Source organism: Pseudopodoces humilis, chromosome 28 (assembly GCF_049639895.1).
Source record: "Pseudopodoces humilis isolate 2021_Gansu_Grassland_sample_001 chromosome 28, ASM4963989v1, whole genome shotgun sequence".
In the NCBI taxonomy this organism is placed as follows: domain Eukaryota; kingdom Metazoa; phylum Chordata; class Aves; order Passeriformes; family Paridae; genus Pseudopodoces; species Pseudopodoces humilis.
In genome coordinates, this window is record NC_142227.1 from 3351778 (window position 1) to 3369237 (window position 17460).

Sequence of the window (17460 nt, forward strand, 5' to 3'; positions counted from 1 at the left end):
CGGAAGGAATTTTTCATCTAGACGGAAATAGAGAAAAAAGGAGTGTCAGGATCTACAGGCAGATGTGGAGGCTGGAAAGAGGACAAGCAAGCTGGGGTGTCAGAGGTGTGGTGTGGGTGGTGGGGGGTCAGCCTTGGTCTGCACATGGGATTGCTTCTGCTGCCCCTGACTGTGCTCTGTGCTGCTGCAGGCACAGCCTGATGCAGATGTGCTGGCAGTACAACCCCAAGATGCGTCCCACCTTCATCGAGATCATCGAGATGCTGAAGGAGGACTTGCACCCCAGCTTCCACGAGGTCTCCTTCTTCTACAGCGAGGAGAACAAACCTCTGGAGACGGAGGAGTACGAGATGGACTTCGAGAACATGGAGAGCATTCCCCTCGACCCCTCCTCGTACTCACAGAGGGACAAAGCGCTGGGGAGGGACAATGGACCCTCCATGGCCCTCAAGGGCAACTACGAGGAGCACATCCCTTACACTCACATGAACGGTGGCAAGAAAAATGGGCGGATTCTCTCCATGCCCAGGTCAAGTCCTTCCTAACACTTCCTGTTTGGCCCAAGGGTTGTGTCTGCTTTTTTTCCCCCCCTCCACAAATCTCAGGACTCTTGTTATTGCTGCCACAGTGTATGACACACATCTACAAACTCTTCAGATTTTTAATCATCTTACAATTTTTTTTTTTTTTTTGCCAAGTTGACTGGTTGTCAGTGGACTTATCTGTGAACTTAAATGGAAGAGGTTTCTATGGCTGCTGTCCCTTCTGTAACCATGGTTTCACAACAGGAAGCGACCGTGTGAGTTCAACTGAAGGAGAAGCATCCACGTTTGCCAGCAGAAGATGTGAAATTCTCTGGTGCCTGAGCTCCAGCCCAGCAACGTGGAACAAGAGCATTTCCAGTAGAATTCCAGGCTTTCAGGCAGGCTCTCCACTGAGAGAAGGATTCAGCACATCAGTCGGACGCGCCAGATCCTCAGATTGACCAATAGCTGCTGCTTTCATACTTTGTTTTCAAGGGGTGAAACTCCCGGGGTGCGTGCGTGGGCGTGTGTGTGCGTGTGTGCAGTATCAACATGTGGGGTGTACCCTATAGCAAAAGAGACATTTCTGGTTTTGTACACAACTTACAGCGCTTTCAGGCACATGGTGGGGTTCTCGGGGTGTCCTGCACAGGGCCAGGAGTTGGAGTCCATGATCCTGGTGGGTCCCTTCCAACTCAGCATACTCTATGATTCTCTGTTCTCACAGGAGCTTTCCTCTTCTTGGAAGTGTGTACTTATCTTTTTTCCCCATTTCCCTGGAGAGACTGAATTCTAAACAGATTATTTTTATACTGAGGACTCTTGGGAGCAGGGTTTCTCTCATTAACAAATGAGGAGAACGTGCTGGGAGCTAAATGAGCAGAACTCTGAGATTTGTGGGTACTTTCAAGACCAAACGAAGTAGGAGTCCCCTGACCTGAGACACGGAGTTTTCTGTCCTTACAGCATTGAGTATATATATTGTTTGTTGTAACATATTTAAAGATGTCTTTAGTTTAAATTTTAACTTCATATAAATTATTGACTGTTTATGATCCTTTTGGGGCGGCAAGAGTTTTGGGGGATTGTTTGGTCTTAAAGTGGTCCAAAGATTTCAGAATGAACTAATTTTAGCCTTGCAGGAGCGATGAAGCACATGTTCAGTTCATACTTGACAAGGCTTTGTAATAGTTTCATGATTTATTCAACACAGTCAGCTGGCTCCAATCAAAGCCCCATCTTGGGTGTTGGGAGCTGAAGGACCCAGAACATTCTGGCCTCAAGTTCTGCTCCTCCTCTACCCCCGTGTCCCTCACTTTGCCTTCCGTGCCGCAGATGGAGCCGGCAAGAGAGGACAAGCACGAACTGGAGCTGAGCAAGGGACACTGAAGGGGGGAGCACAAAGTTCTGGGCTCTGCACGCCGGAGGTGACCGTGCTTTGCTGCCTCCAGCCTTGTGTTCCCCAAGATTCCTGCTGCAGAACTCCCGGGACACGGCTTGCCGGGATGTCAGCGCTCGCCGTCAGGACTGTGCTTTGTTGTGCTGCTGTTCGCAAAGGCAGAGCTGATGGGCACCTGATGTTGGAGAATAACGGTGAAACTCAGCCAGGGCTGGTAGCACGGAGCTGGTGGGAGCAGGGAAGGAAGATGATGGATGTCGCAGGCCCGTGTCATGCAGGAGGTGCTTGAGCAGCAGGGAGAGACGCTCAGTCCTTCACTTCTCCTCCTGGATCTTGTTTTGTGCTCTCTGCCAGGAGAAAGCGAGGTGCCCCGGCTCGGGAGAGCAGGAAGGCTGGGCTGGGCTGTGGCTCCAGCCTGGGCAGTGCTGCTGTGAGCGAGGCAGAGGGGCTGCAGTGCCCCGAGCCCACACCTGGGGCTGCAGCTGGTTCTGAGAGCCCCAGCTGCTTCTGGCCAGAACAGAGTCACAAAAGGGGGGACGACAGACTCTGGATAGCACTGGGAGCCGTTGGGCCCTTTGCTGCTGGAGGCTGATCGGTTCGGCCCAGGTGGAGGGTACAGGTTGCTCCACAAATTTGGGTGGAAAACACAGTCCAGACATAGGTGAGAACCTTTGGATTTCAAAAGGCCTCGTTTACATTTCTTCTGCTTTACAAAGTTGTAACTGTTTAGCAGCTCTATACTACACTGCAGGAAAGAAGACATATTCTCACACTTTTCTAAGGAAGAGAAGTTTTTCTTATTAGAATTTTTTTATTTATTTTAATATATAAAACACTGTAAAAAAAAAAAGCAACAAACAATTTGTTTTCTTAAACACACAGAACATGTAAATTTGTATCCGCAAAATCTTGGCAGGTGGATGTGGTGGGATTACTTTTGTCCTGTTCTGGTGCAGTCTACCTCAGTGTTTCTTAAGGATATTTTTTAATACTACGCACCTCTAAACCTGTTTAAATATTCTGGTCTGGACCTATTGTGGATCAGGGAAAATCAGTATCAGCTGATTCCAATACCAGGGACCATTCATGAAGGGAATGGGAAGGAGAATGGCTCGTCACTGTTGATCCCTAATGTGAACAGTAGTGGCCAATGAACCCATTTACAAATTTGGATCTGATCTCATCCCTTAGTTCTGTCGTGATTTAAAAAAAAAAAAAAAAAAAAAAGAACAAAAGAGCCATTTAAATGTTTGGACTTTAGTGAACTCATGATCTAAAAGGATCAGGCTGCTTCCTCCTGGATCAGCATGTGCCAGCGTGGAGCTGGGACTGGGACCAGCCCTTGCTCTTGGGGTTGCATTGGGGTGGCTTGGTCACTGCTCTTCTCACTGCGCACAGGTAACCCAAGGTCCTGCCAGTGACCTCCTGAAAACCTTTCCCAGCACACCCTTGCTTTGATAACATTTCCAATGGCAGTGATCATAACTGTGGGAATAGAAGATCTTTAACCTGAAGGAAGTTTGGAACCTTGTATTGGGTCTGGCTTTTCCACGCGGTTGATACTGGTTGGCCCTGTGAGTACACATGGTTTGAACACTCGCATGGCCGAGCCAGGGAGCGTGTGCTGCTCCACAGACAGGCAGTCCCCTCCCATGGCTCAGTGTCACCTTCACCCTGCACCGAACGGAGCAGTTGTTTGTACCCAGCACTGTGTGAAGGTTACTCATCCTTCCCACCTTGTGCCCAGGGGGAGGGAAGACGTGTGGTACCAGTGGGGAGGGTATTTTGTTTCTCCTCTGTAAAACAAATAACACTAGTGGTTGCTGCTTGTGGCAGTTATAGATCACACTCAGCTGTAGAATCAGGAAGAATAAATGAACATCACCCTCAAAGCCCAGCTCTCACTGCTGGAAAATCCTTCCCTGGCTCACAGCTGACACTTTGGTCTCTGCTGCTGGAAGATCCTCGCCCTGGGGATGCCCGAACACTTCACTCGGATCTCGCTGATTCCTGCTCAGAGAATTCCTGCAAGTGGAGACTCAAGTGCTGTTGAAACCTCTGGGGTGCTGCCAGGGACCCCAGCCCGGGCAGGGGTGCTGTGCTGAGCCTTTCTTGGGGGAGCTGCTGCTCTTTGCTCTGGCCACATCTTCATGGGGCAGAATTTCCCAGCTGCAGTGGAAGCACAACGCTCACCGCTGCTGTTGCTGCTGCTTAGGAGGAGCCAAACACCGGTGCAGGAGAGCAGGTGGGATGGCTGGAGGAAGGCAGCCAGCAGTGGGAAGCTCCTTCTTTGTTTGCATTAGTATTTGTTGGAGGGCTGGCTCCTGCCCTTTGTGGGCAGAGAATGCCCCGCTCGCAGCACGGGGCAGCAGGACAGACCCCTCAGCCTGTCCAGGAGCAGCTGGAGCCTCCTGGGCACAGTCTAGCGCCACCATGTAGCCAGAAATTCACTCTGGTGAATCGGGAGGAGCAAGAAGCTAAGCTCTGCTGAGCTTTCACTGAGAAAAAGTCTGAAGTGCAAGACTGTAGAGGTTTCTCAGAAAGGTTTCCACATTAAACTCGATTGCCACTTCCTGAATGGCTCTTGCCAATCTGGAACTTCTCTTGCGAGCCAGCGCAGCGCTGCAAATCTTGGCTGCTGGGTTAGGAACGTGTCTGTCTTGGCTGCTTGTAAATACTCTATTGTGTTGTAAAATAGAAGAGCTCAGACATAAACTGTGTGCCAGCACTGGGTTGGGAAAGGTGATGGGAACTTGACCACGCTGCAGTGATGATGGTAAAGCAGCCGTGTGGGTATGAAGAGGCTGCTTTTAGGTTGCTAAAGGGTACTCTTAATTTATGGGTAGTTTATCTCTTTCCTCCTAAATTTGTATTATAGCGATGGGACACTTTGCTTCATTTTAGTCTGTTGGCTATAGTGTTGGTATCTCTTTGGAAAAAAAAAATCTCAAAGTCGCTTCTTGTGTTACTGAGCTGACTGTGCTGAAGGCAAATAGGAAATGACAGGAGCAAGAAGGGTGCTGAGCCTCTGCTTTAGAGGAGGGAGGGATGGAGGGAGGCAGTCGAGTTCCCTCTCAAAGCCACTGTGACACGAAGACAGATCCTGAGGTATCCCGGGCCCTTCCTGCTACCAAGACTGGAACCTTGTTTTACAAGCCAGAAAGTAAAATATCTTTGTGCCATAAAACCTTACTGTCCAGGCTGTGCCAGATGCTGCCGTGATCCGTGTGGGATCGGCTCAGAGCCTGGAGGGAGCTCGGAACTGCAGATGACCCCTGTGATCCTCTCGGAGCCGGGGACTCGCAGGAACCCCGGTCCTGCCCAAAGAGCCACCGCCCCTCGGAGCGTCCTGTGGTTCAGGGAGAGGAACTGCTGAATGGGTTGGAATCAAGAAATAGTTACTTCATGAATTCAACATAAGATTAGTTTGGTATTTGTATGAACTTAATGGAATTTGGCCTTTTTATTACCTTCTGCTTGGCTTTGTGTTCCCTCTGCTTGGATTCTGTCTGTGTCGGTGTAAAAGCCTTGACGTGTTCAGCCTTGTTAGGAGCATCACAAGAGTGAAGCCAATCATCTAGCTGACTTTTGGAGGAATCTGACTGTTGAAAAGCAACTCTAAACTTATTGTTTTTAGCAAATCTGCTGTCATTAAATGTGTATTTCTTTTTAAAATGAATTTGCTTGTCCTTCTCAGAAGGAAGCACTTATTCTTGCAGTTTGGGAAAATTCACTGCAGCACAATGCAAGCTGTAAGGGGACAGGTAGAGAAATGACTTTTTAAATATTGTATAATAAAGTTAGTATTAACTCCTATGGTGTTGTCATTTTTTTGCCAACAGATTTGCAATCAGACAGAAATTCTGTTCCTGGTAGTGGTTTTGTTCCCACTCCAGTGTTCCAACAGGTGGTGTTAAATAGTTTCCTTTCTCAGCCCAGAAAGATCCCTTGGGAACAGGGTCTGGTGGCTGGGAGGACCTGGAATAGTCCTGGCAGCTAAAGAAGAGCCATCAGTGGAGGTTAAATGGGGGCTCTTGCTCAGCTGAACCCCAGCCCCTGGTCAGTCCCAGCAGCTCCAATAAATCTTGAGCTGAGGGCTCTGTACCTGAGAGCTCTGAGCTGGACTCAACACCAAAGCTCTCTAAATCCAGGCTCTCCCAGCAGCATTCCAACACTTCCACCATCCCCACTTCCAAGTCTTGTCCTGTAACCGAGTCCCATGAAAGCTGATGGAGAATTTTAGAAAGGCCACTTCTAAATCTGCAGAGGTAGAGTGTTATTTAAACAGGAAAAACATTAAATTGTGCTTTAGTTAGGGGAATTATTTTATTCTTGGAGTATCAAAACTGGTTTATATTTGAGGACCCTCATGGATGGGTGAAGTGGACGTCAGCTTCATCCAACAAAGCCCAAAGCCCTCTGCTTCACTTAAATAAACCACAGATAGTTTCAGCTACATGTTAGGTGATGTTCTGTGAAGTCTCGGGGTTTTTATTTTTTTTCCCAGTTCATTCTTGCTGCTCCCACCTTTCCCTCTGCATATTTAAGGTTCTAGAATACAAATAGTACTGCAGATACCTCTTGTTTGAAATAAAGGGTCAAATGTGCCATGCTTTTTTTTTAAAAAAAGAAGAAAAAAGAAAAACCTTCCCCCTTGATTTATTTTTTCAATGTTTTCATAGCTAAGAGCCAAGCAGTGACATGTACAGAAAATTTTTGAATAGTAAAAAAGAAAAATCCTTGCTGTGTGTCAGAATATTGAACAATTAACTGTTTATATTAAAATTCTGAATAAATTATCCAAGAATAACCGTTCGTTTTGTGTCTGCTGTCTGTGCAGCACTGAAGGCTGCTTTGCCATGGAGAAAGTACTAAATACTTGGAATAAGTTGCAAAATAAATGGTGTTAAGGAAAAAACAAAAACCCACAGCTCAAGCAGCTTTAGGCTTGTAGTGTGAAGCCAGTGGAACTCCTCTACCTGATGGCTCTGGTGATCCCTGTCCTCACCTCGGGGCTCTGGGGTGATGCCTCTGATGCTGTTGGGTGAACTTTGGTGCCAGGATTCCTTCTGGAGCATTGAGAGCTGTGGCTCTGTCATGTAATTCTGTTATTTCCTGGGCATGGACCAGTGTTCCGTCCTTGGAGGAGACAGACTCCTCACTGCAGGTTTTAAAGCATCGAAGGCAGAAGATGAGCCCCACCCCTGTCCTGGCTGTAACCAGGTGTGCACCAGGAGCCTGCTGTCCTGCCCAGACCCCTCTGGGGGTGTTTCTAACTAAAACCTTGTTTTGTTTCACCGGAGCTAAGATTTCCCTCCTGAGCGGCTGTGCCAGCGAAGCGAGGGCTGTCCCCTCCTGGCAGGGAGTTGTGCAGAGCCTGAAGATCCCCCCGAGCCTCCTTTTCTCCAGGCTGAGCCCCTTTCCCAGCTCCCTCATAGGGCTGACTCTCCAGCCCCTTCCCCAGCTCTGTTCCCTTCCCTGGACACCCTCCAGCACCTCACTGTCTTCCTGCAGTGAGAGGCCCAGAGCTGGACACAGCACTCAACGCCCCACCAATGCCATTTTTTCCTAAGCCTATCCAGAATTCTCTCACTGTGAGAATGATCATAAACAAATTGGTGTTTTAAGATGTTTTGGAGTTGCTTCTTCTGGCACAGGCTTGTTCTCTAGGGATCCTAAAATGCAAAAATAAGCAAAGCCACAAAACTTGAACTTGCTGTCCCAGGAGGTTTGCTTCCCTCTGGGTTCTCTGGGATGCTGTGGGGAGGCTGCTGAGGCTGGGGCAATCCTCGTGCCATTATCCCTCATCACTCTTCCAGGCTGCCTGCACAGCTCAGCTTCGGCATCCCCCAAGCTGTGTCAGACTCGTGGCAGGAGGAAAAGAGCTCGTCCTTGTTTGAGCCAAGGACAACTCACCATCCCATCAGCCAGAGCAGCTGCCTGGTGTTTAGGAGCTGCCCTGATCTCTGATGCTAATCGAGCTCTTGTGGACTTCAGAGAAATTAAACCTTAATTCCTCTTTGCTCTTGTGGTTTCCTGGAGCACAGGGTAATTGCTATTCTAAGCGCTGCCAAAGCTGCGGTCTTGAGTAATTGGAGTGTGAGTGGTTCTTGTTCTGATTAGGGTTTGGCTGGGGCTGGCGAGTGCTCGGGGCTCTGGGATGAGGAGCATGAGCGCCTCAGCCCACGGGGCTTTTTGGGAAGGAGGGAATGGCTGTGCCAACAACCCCAGCCTGGACCGTGCCAGGGGCTCTGTCTGCTGGCCGGGGGCACTGCCTAGGAGCTGAAGTCTTTGTCCTATACAGGTGAATATGGTCACTACGGGTATTTCTCTGCTGTGCTGTCACTTCCCGCTGTGTAAGACAGACCTGCTGGGCTTTGGGGTCCCAGTTGTCCCCCAAGGTCAAAGGCCAGGGACTCGTTAGGAGCTGCCGTGTGTGGGAGGTTAAGGAGCCGTGGTGCAAGGAGCCCACGGGCCGGGCCTGCGGGGCTCTCGGGGCACACACTGCGGGTTTTCTCCGAAGGGAACAGGAAGCAGCGGTGGCAATAGCTGCTCCTCGCAGCCATCGTGCCTTCAGGGCTCCCAGGGCCCCTGCACGGCTGCCTCAGGGTCCGAAGCCCTCCTGGTGGCTTTGCTGGACCCTTCCAGAGCCCAGAGCCCCGCGAGGGTGGCAGCCAGCAGCCCTGGGGAGCTGCTCTGGCAGCCGCAGCATGGGCGAGCCGGCTTTGTTTGTGCCGTCGGAAAGGGGAAGCGGTGAGAGGGCTGAGCCGGCGGCCCCCGTGAGCAAACCGCCCTCATGGCCGCTGCTTCCCCGGTGAGGCTCCGCTTCTCGCTCTGCTCCAGCGGCTGGAGAAGCAGCCGAGGCTGTCAGATGTGAGCGTGCACGAGGAACCCGCCACAGAGGTGCCGCCAGCCCTCAGGGTAAGTCGCTCTCTGCACAAGTTCCATCCCACAGCAGCGGGGTTGTCACTCACCTTCCTCAAGGCCTTGTGAGGAAGCGGCTTGTCTTGAAGCCAAAAGTCCCAGTGCTGGGTTCGGTGCAGCCTCCCTCCTGCACGAGCTTCAGTGCAAAACATGGACTGGGGAGGCCCAGCCTCCACGGGGTTTTGCTCTGCTGTGAGCGAAGAGGAGACGAGGTCAGGATTTAACCCTCAGGTGTCATCATGGTGGGCTCTGGGGCAGTGCCAGGCTAGCTGGGCACCCTTTGGGTGCTGCTTTTGGCTCCTGCTGCTCCTGTGCCACAACTGGATGTTTGCAAAGACACCCTGGCACTGCCCACAGCTGCGTTTGGGCTGTGCACAAGAGGGGTCCATGCCCAGGACCCCCAAATTCAACTCTGGACTGCCCACCCCAGGGAGGAGATGGAAGCAGAGATGTAGATAGGGCTGTTCTGGGCCAGTGACACTTCGGGGTTTGTGGCCAGGCAAGAAAAATCCTTTTTGACACCAGCTTTTGTGTATCACCAGCCCAGCCTGGGCTTCAAGCTGTGGGTGTACCTGTGATCATTCCCAGACTGGCTGGGCTCTGCTCAGTGAGGCCACAGGCTGAGCAGCAGGGAGGAGTTTTGGTCTGGTCCCAGACAGCAGCACTGGGGTAAAACTCAGCTTCTTCAGCCTAATTGAGGGGTTGGGAGTGAAGTTTGGAGCCTGTCTGGGCTGTGGGGCTGGTGCCAACTGGGACCAGTGGGCTTGGAGGGTATAGAGCTGGGTCTCTTGGGGCAGTCTGAGATTGCTCCCACCTACCTCCCTGTGTGGGAGACCTGAGGAGGACTTGGAGAAACATCCTTGCCAGGGGCCTGGGACTTGCTGTGAGCTGCAGGATGATGCTGATACTGTGGACGGATGGGGTCTTTTGCAGTCCCTTGCAGAAGCCCTGCCACAGCACTTGAAAATGAGAAAAAAGTGTAAATAGTGAGCCTTCATAAATGTCATGTAAAAGCGTCAAGCCTTTTAAGTATCAACTCTGACCCCTCACTGAAGGTGAAGGTGACTCTCAGCCAGGTGAGAAGTGTCTGTCATGCTTACAGCCATGAATGGAGCAGGGAGGCTTTGGCACAGGGCAGGGGGGCTGTGGTGTGTTAACAGCTTGTTTTCTGTTTCTGTCTGCAAGCCTCGAGTAGCACTCAGGGGCTGTGTCACTAATCCCCAGGCCCAGCTGTAGGAAGTCACTGACCTGCCACACAGGTGGGAACGCCAGGGACCAGGAATCTCTCTCTGGCTACAGCTTCCATCAGCTGATACTTCTGACAAAACACTTGGCTTCTCCACACCCCCCTTGGCAGCCCCTGGGCTGCAGCCTGCAGCGCTGCCTTAGACCGCGCTGAGCTCTGCCGTGCTCCGTGCCGGAGTCTCCTGCTTGGGGCTGTACCTTGCACGGGGCTCCCAAATGTCAGATTCGCTGCTCAACCACTCCTGGCCATCGTTTTCCAAGCGCTGGAAGAAGAGATGGTCCTTTAAGCGAGGTAATGGCCTGTGGGGACAGGGGGCTGAGCGTGTGGCGGGAGCTGGGCTGTGGCAGGGACAGCTTGTCCTGGACTGAGCAGGTACCAAAGAACCCCGGGGGCCCAGACAGAGCTTGTTTTGAGGTGCCCCCCCCCCCCCCCCCGCTCCTCCCTTCAGGGATCATTGCCTTAAGGGATGTTAACACTTTTCCTTCCATTTAATATTTCTTTCAAGGCACACAATTGCCTCCAGGAGCTGGGTAATGGGTTAAGTATCAGCCTTTTGGTTTTGTAATAAGTTTGTTTTGTGGCTGGCAGTGAGCTGGAGGTCCTGGTGCTTGCAGACAGCTGTTTCTGCATGCTGCCTGGCCAGAGTTTGGTGTTTGAGCAGATGTGGGGGAAAAGATTCCTTCAGCCTTTCAGTGAGGGCTGATGAGCAGAGCCCCCGTGTCCGGAGCCCTGGCGCTTTGGGTGGTCCTGGCTGGGCTTCCCTGTGTCCAGCAGCAGGGGTGGGAAATGGCAGCAACTGGTGTGAACTGGCCTCATTTCTGCATGCGGTGCCGTGACTTGGAAAGAGGGAAGTGAGAGCCCTGGGAAGCAGGACATTTGCAGTCCTGGAGGAGCCAGACACTTGTGTCCTTGTGAGCAAATACTGCCTTCAGGCTGATGCTTTTGGGTACCTTTACCTGCAACATCAGAGCTCCTGCTCCTCTTTCTCCTTCATTATTCCCCACCCACTCCCAGTTCTCTTCTGGTGTGGATATGCAGGAGACCAAGATCCAAACCGAACAGTTGAGGGAAGGTTAATTCAGAGCAGGAGGCAGGGGGTCCTGCAGGCTCTGATGTGTGGTGAGCCCCAGGCAGCTCCCTCAGCCCCAGCTGGACACCCTGCTCCAGCCTCCCCAGTGCCATGCCTGCTGGGGGGGTTATGGGCTGGCTGGGCTGATTTCAGGTGGGCTGATTTCTCTAACAAGTGAATCAGCCTCACGCTGCTCCCAAGCACTGACTGCTTTGGAGAGGGCCTGGGCACAGCAGCTGCCTTCAGCAGGTGCTTGCACAGCAGTTTGTCCTGTTGGGGCTTGCTCAGCCCCTCTCCCACACTGATGTTGTGTAGTGTGGCACTCCCTGGTCCACACGGGCCCTTCTCTCAGTGCCCCCTGGAGCCACTGCAGGAACCTGCACAGTGACCTGGAGGGAATCAGAGGGGCTGCAGACCCCCTTCAGCTGAGAGACAGCAGAGAACAGTCCCGGCTCCCCTGCCCTCCATGCCCAAGAGCCCGGCCCCAGTGTGGTGATAAGGCAGCAGCTCTGTACAGTGTGTTACAGTCTGGGACAGCTTATCTTGCCCTGCTCCTGCCCAGAGCCAATCCCCACTGCTGCCAGTGCTGGCCATGAGGGGCCCACACCAGGCAAGGGACGACTGCACTTCAGCTGCTCTTGGCACAGGGACTTCAGCACTTGCTTTACAGAGGTTTTTCCTTATAGTTCTGGACACCCTGTGACAGGATATGTGAAGAGCAGCTGGTGTGGGGCCAGAAGGGCAGGGGTGGGTCAGAGGAAGATGGAATAATTTTTATTTCTTGTCTGTGATGCTCTCCATGGTTTCCCAACAGTCTTAATTCCTGACTGCTGGGAAATGCCCAGATGTTCTGGTCTTTTCTTCCTCCTGGGATTGTTCCATGGAGCAGAACTGCCCAGTGCCTTTGTCCTGCCACATTTGGTGTGGTCCTTCCCCAGTGGGAATGCAGACAGTGTTTGATGTTGGAGGATGTGACTGGTGTGGCCAGAGCTCACATCCATCTTTTCCTCTGACGTGTCCCCTTCCCAGCACCAGCCTGGCTCCAGGGTCACCTGAGGACATGCAGCATCCTGCTCCAAGCCAAGGGACAGGCAGGTGAGGATGGAACACTGCTGGCAGGGCTTGTTCCAGTGCTGGCTGTTGTGGTGCTGTCACCTTCTCTGACACTTGTGTGTGCAGCTCCAGGGACCAGCCTGTCTGAGGGAAATCAGCACAGCCAGTTACAGTGGAGAGGGTCTGACTGGACCTCTGAAGCTCTGGAGGGAATTATGAAAATCTCTGTTGGGATCCCAGTGGCCTTGGGTACAGTTAGTACAGCATGAAGCCTTCTTCCTTGAGCCAGAGCAGCTCAGCCAGCTGATCCTGCTGTCCCCACAGCATCAAACCCCCTGAGACCATCCCAGACTGTCACATGCTGTGGATGCCTGTCACTGCTTCCTTCCTCCCCACGCAGCAGCCTGGAGTAGTCATGTTTCACCCGTGGGAAGCTCTGGCCAAGTGCAGGAACCATCCCAGCCCAGCGAGCGATGCTTCCTCTCCAGCTCTGCCCTGGGAATTCCTCTGAGGAGGCTGCTCCCTGCAGCAATAACCTTTTATGGTTGCCAGCCAGAGACGAATTAAGCAACTGCAATACCTAATCTGCTTAATGTTCTCCTAGAGCAAACAGCATTTGTTCTTGAAAGTGTCATTTTGTTATCCCATCTCCAGCTTCAGCTGAGGAAAGGTGACTGCTGCTGTCTGCCAGAGCCTGGGGGGCCAAGATTCCTTGTCCCCTCGCCATCACGCTGGAGTTTGGGTCTGTCTTCCAGACAGGCCCAAGGGCAAAGTACAGGAGACTCAAGGTGCTCCAGGATTTACCACACTGGCTGACACATTGGTGACCACCTTGATCATTGATATAGGGATGTTCACAGCCCCCAAGACCTGCCTCCTTCCCATGTGTGCTCCATGCTCGAACTTCCTTGCCCATCATCCCACAGCCTGACATCTGAAGGCATTTTCCCCCATGAGCTCCTCCATCACCCTCTTGCCCAAGCACCTGCTCCGTGCACGGTGCTGGCCCAGCCTCTGAAGTGGGAGCCCGGCAGTGCCGTGGCTGGTGCTCACACATTGCCTAAAATGGTGTCCCCACGGCTGCCGCCCGCGTGTGCCGCGTGCCGCTGCCTCGACCCCGGGCTTGTGGCGGGGCTGATTTATCGCGTGTTGAACTGAGTGTCTGAAGCCTTCGAGGAGGATTTAAGTCTTTTGGTGGGTCTGGACCGGGTCTGTTGAATGCAGCCTATGCCTTGGCCAAATCCTAAGCCCTGCAAGGCACAGGCAGAACACAGGGAATATTTTCCAGGCCTCTAAGGAGCTGACTCTGTTCCAGGGATCCACTTTAGGTCCGCATGGAGCTTGGTGCAGGCCCAGAGTACCCTTGGCGGGATGGCTGGACACTGCTTGGGAGGAAAAAACTCCTTGTTTTAGTTAAACCTTCAATCCAGGGCTCTGGCCTCTGTCAGGCCACAGCCCTTGTCAGCTCCTGCTGCCTCCCAGGGCTTTGCTGCTTTCCTTGTGGGTTGTTTGCTGCTGAAGGGATGGCGAGAGCAGGGAATCTCCTTTTTCTTCCTTCCTTGGATTTGTATGAGGGGAGCCACTATGTGTGACCTCCCTGGGATACTCCCCACCTCCTGGTTGTTCCCTGTGGGTCCATTCTACCTTAGCCATCCCAGCCTGTTTGGGGGCTTCAGTGGTTTTCACTGCCTGCTGAGAGCTTTGGCTGCTGTTTCCTACAAGTTCATGCCAAAATCTGCGCTGGTTCAAGCGTGTATTCACTTCAAAATGCTGATTTTTGATGGCAAGCTGAATCCAGGTGCACTGAGAAAAGCAAAAGGTGATGTTTAACAGCTCACTAAATTTCTGCCAGTTGCAGACGCAGCTCAGGGACATCCTGGGCAAGAATTGGTCTATTCATTAAAAATGTCATGTGAAGTAAATTTTAGAGCCTTGCTAGAAAGCCTGTTTCAAATTTTCCCTGGTCTTGTAGCTAAAAACCCCTTAATTAAAATAGTGCCTTCAGAAGTGTTTTCTTTCTATATTATTTATAGTCCCTCACTTGAAACCATCACAGACATTTGAACACACCAAATGCTCCTTAAAACAGAAAATCTGGCATCTGCAGCGTGCAGCGGGATCCAAGGAACAAATCTCCAAACTCTCCCTCACGTTTGCTGCCTTTTTTTAGTTGGCACCACACAATTCCTGGCTGAATTGTGTAGCTTTATAATCCACAGCAGGATGCAAGCTTTCCAAAAGTGCGTTTTTGAACAATGTCTTCTTTACATTAATGTTTTTATGCTTGATTTTCCTGGAGTGTGATGGGTTTCTAGCAGTTTCCTGCTGGTTTTTCCAATTGGATAGATATGGCTGCTTACAGTCTCTTGCTGTTGTTCTCTGCATCTTCAGGGATTCACCACAGTGCTTCAGCCAACAGCCTGGCTTTTTTCCCTTTGCCTCAGCCCTTTGCCTCAGCTGTGTGTGTCTCCAAGGAATAAAAAGCCTCCATGAGTCATGCGATGGTTCAGGGATTGTGGCTAAGGTTTACAGTGTGTCTCGCTCCACAGGAATGTGCTTCAGTCAGCTGGACTATCTATTGTACCACGAAACACATCCAGACCTTGGTTTGTTTCTCACTGAGTTATCAGATGGTATATGCACACTCAGGTTCACAGCTCCTGCCTGGGGAAAATCCAGAGGAGTGATCCAGAGCCAGGAGAATTATGTGCTCCTGCATATTCAGTGTTGTCTAGAGCCATCAGTTTGCCTCCCAGTATCCTTTATTACCCAGCCACTCAGGTGTCCTTTATTCCTTATGGATGAAAATAAAACCACCATCATTATTTTTATTCCTAGATTTCTGATCTGAAGGTCCATAATGTCAATAACAGGCATAAAAATGTGCTTAATTCTTTTACTGTAGAAAAGGCCTCTGCAGCATAGGACACCCTATGAGGGTCTGACTGGGACAGTGCAAGCCAGGCCTGTCCCCTCATATATGCTGCGAGGATGAGGTTTCTGCTGAAGGATGAGGTTTCTGCTGGAGGATGAAGTTTCTGCTGGCAGGAAACCCTTGCACCAGGTTCCTACAGGATCAAGGCTGTTGTGGTCTGGAGACTGCCTGACACTGCCTGTCTGTGAAGGAGCAGAGGGCATGTGGAGCATTTTAGCGCTGCCTGATGTCGCCTGTGAGTGTGCAGCTGGTTCCCCATCCCTCCCAGATGTCTCATTACCTGCTGAGACCTTCCTTCTCTGTCTTGCAGGGTCCGACTGCAAGCCGTGCTTACGGGAGTTCACTGACCACCACAGCCCTCCCTTGGAGTATCCCACCCCCAAAAGCTTCCTCCCATCCCTGATTGCTGAGGATGATTCCTTCTGCACAAGCATGGCTGAAGAGAAGGCAAGTGTCCTCTTTCCTGCTGCTACTATGGTGCAAGGCAGAGGCCAGGGCCAGCAAACTGGGTGGTCAGCACCGTATCCTGAGGGGTTTGTGGTGGAGTAGGAATGGGGGAAAGTGGAACTGATCCAGATTGTCAAGGAATACAAGGTTATGTTGATGTGAGAGACAGCAGGGGAAGGTGACTATTGGAAAGTCACTTGCAAGTCTGGCCCTGCTCTGCACCCCAGTTTCTGCACAGGAGGCGTCCCCTTTGCAGGGCTGGTGTGAGGCTCTCAGACGGGATTTGTGCTGCATTTGCAGGAGGACTCATCTTCCACAGAGCTGGATGTGCCAGCAGCAGACTTGCACAGCAGCACGGAGGATCTCCTCTCAGACTCTGCTCTCCATGGCACGGAGTATTACAGAGATCTGGGACTCCTGAGCCTGCCGTCTGCCAAAACAGCACCAGACATGGCAGCACAGCCAGAACAAGGATCCCAGACTGTGTCTGCCCATCGCTCATTGGAAGAGAGGCCAAGGGCTCTGAGCAAACTGTCTGTGGATGTTGCTTTTTCCAATCCCATTTCCTGCTCGGTACGTTATGGCGAGGCTGACTGTCATTTTCTGAACAAAGGCCACCTGTGCTCCTGTGCAGCTGTTCCAGATGATGGTACCAGCACTTCTGAGCATCCTGCAGAGGCAGACAATGAGCTGGACCTGCAGGAGGCCCAGGACTCCTTCCCCACGCTGGTGAGATCTATGTCCACATCCCGGAGGCACAGCTGGGAGAGCCCTCTGTCACCCGTGGACTGCAGGCGCAGGTACAAGTGAGATTTGAGTGATATTTGATGTACACAATGCAATGGAGGTGTGAACGTCACGCTGCCTGCAGATCCAGATCCTGCTGGGTGGTCTCCTTTCCCTGTCAGCATCTGCCAGAGCAGTTGGACACCCATGCTCATGTTGGGTGGGATGTGGAAGAGGAAGCACTAGGGAAGCAAGAGGCTTTAATGTCTCCTTGGAAGTAGGAAGACCCTCTTTTCCTGGTGTTGGGGCCGGGAAGAGGATCTCTCTTTTTGTCCAGAGGGAATCTTGAACAGCATCAGTTGCCTCGATGACCTCCATCCTCTGGCTCAAAGGGAATTTTTTCCATGAAAGAAGGATTAAGAGAGCTCTGTCAAATCCTTTTTCTTCTTGTCTGTGAGTTGGCTTGGGAGGGCCTGTGTCTGCAAGCACTGTGCTGTCCTCCAGCCCTCTGCCCTCCATGTGGCTGCAGAGGACATTGCGTTTGTAGCACGGTGCTGAGCTCTGGCTGGGAGTAGAGTCAGGCCTGGCATTGCTGCCATCCTCTGCTCCTGCCACATGAATGCCTAGAGCTCCAGGTTCCTCCAGGAATGCTTTCCCTGCTGACAAATGTATTGATCTCCCAGCTGACTGGGATTTAGGTGCAAGCCAGCAAGGACTATTTTTATCTCTCCTCCTTATACGGTACCCTAAAATTACCTCAGCCTGAAATCTTGGCACCTTTTTCAAGCTCAGACTTTGGTTCTCAGACCTATTGTTGTCCCATGTGCCATGGATCATTCACAGTTTATGCTGTAACAGGCACATGAGTAACGGTGGCACAGCGTGGCTGTAGTGTCAGGGACACGTTCTGTCCCCTCGCTGGGTGATGAAGCACGTGTGAGCAGGAGGCCAGGGAAGTGGAATACACCCCACTGTTCCCTAAGCAAACGCTTCCTGAAGCTTGCCTCTGGCAGCAGGAATGAAGTGACAGTGATCTGCAGACAGAACCCATGCAGAGACTAAGATTTTCCACTGAGAATCCATCGTTTTGCTTCTGTGTTGTCACTGCAACAGCACTTGGTGTGCAGGACACTGGGG

At 51.8% G+C, this 17460-nt stretch overlaps 2 protein-coding genes across 5 annotated transcripts in view; both read left to right on the forward strand.

The window, feature by feature from the left end:
* INSR (insulin receptor) overlaps positions 1-5739 on the forward strand; it is a 54253-nt gene extending 48514 nt beyond the window's left edge. Inside the window, exon 21 of the mRNA XM_005531237.3 lies at positions 191-5739. Coding sequence (XP_005531294.1) covers positions 191-545 — 355 coding nt within the window. The 3' untranslated portion in view covers positions 546-5739. The remainder of the gene's footprint in view (positions 1-190) is intronic.
* Positions 5740-8752: 3013 nt separating this feature from the next.
* The window catches only part of ARHGEF18 (Rho/Rac guanine nucleotide exchange factor 18), a 50016-nt gene continuing 41308 nt past the window's right edge, over positions 8753-17460 (forward strand). For 3 of the 4 annotated variants that reach the window (XM_014259957.2, XM_014259956.2, XM_088067645.1), the window contains exons 1-2: positions 15468-15597; positions 15898-16397. In XM_014259957.2, the coding sequence (XP_014115432.1) occupies positions 15583-15597; positions 15898-16397 (515 nt within the window). In that variant the 5' untranslated portion in view covers positions 15468-15582. Of the gene's footprint in view, positions 8845-15460; positions 15598-15897; positions 16398-17460 lie in introns of those variants that run through there. The other variant, XM_088067646.1, reaches the window with a different exon arrangement.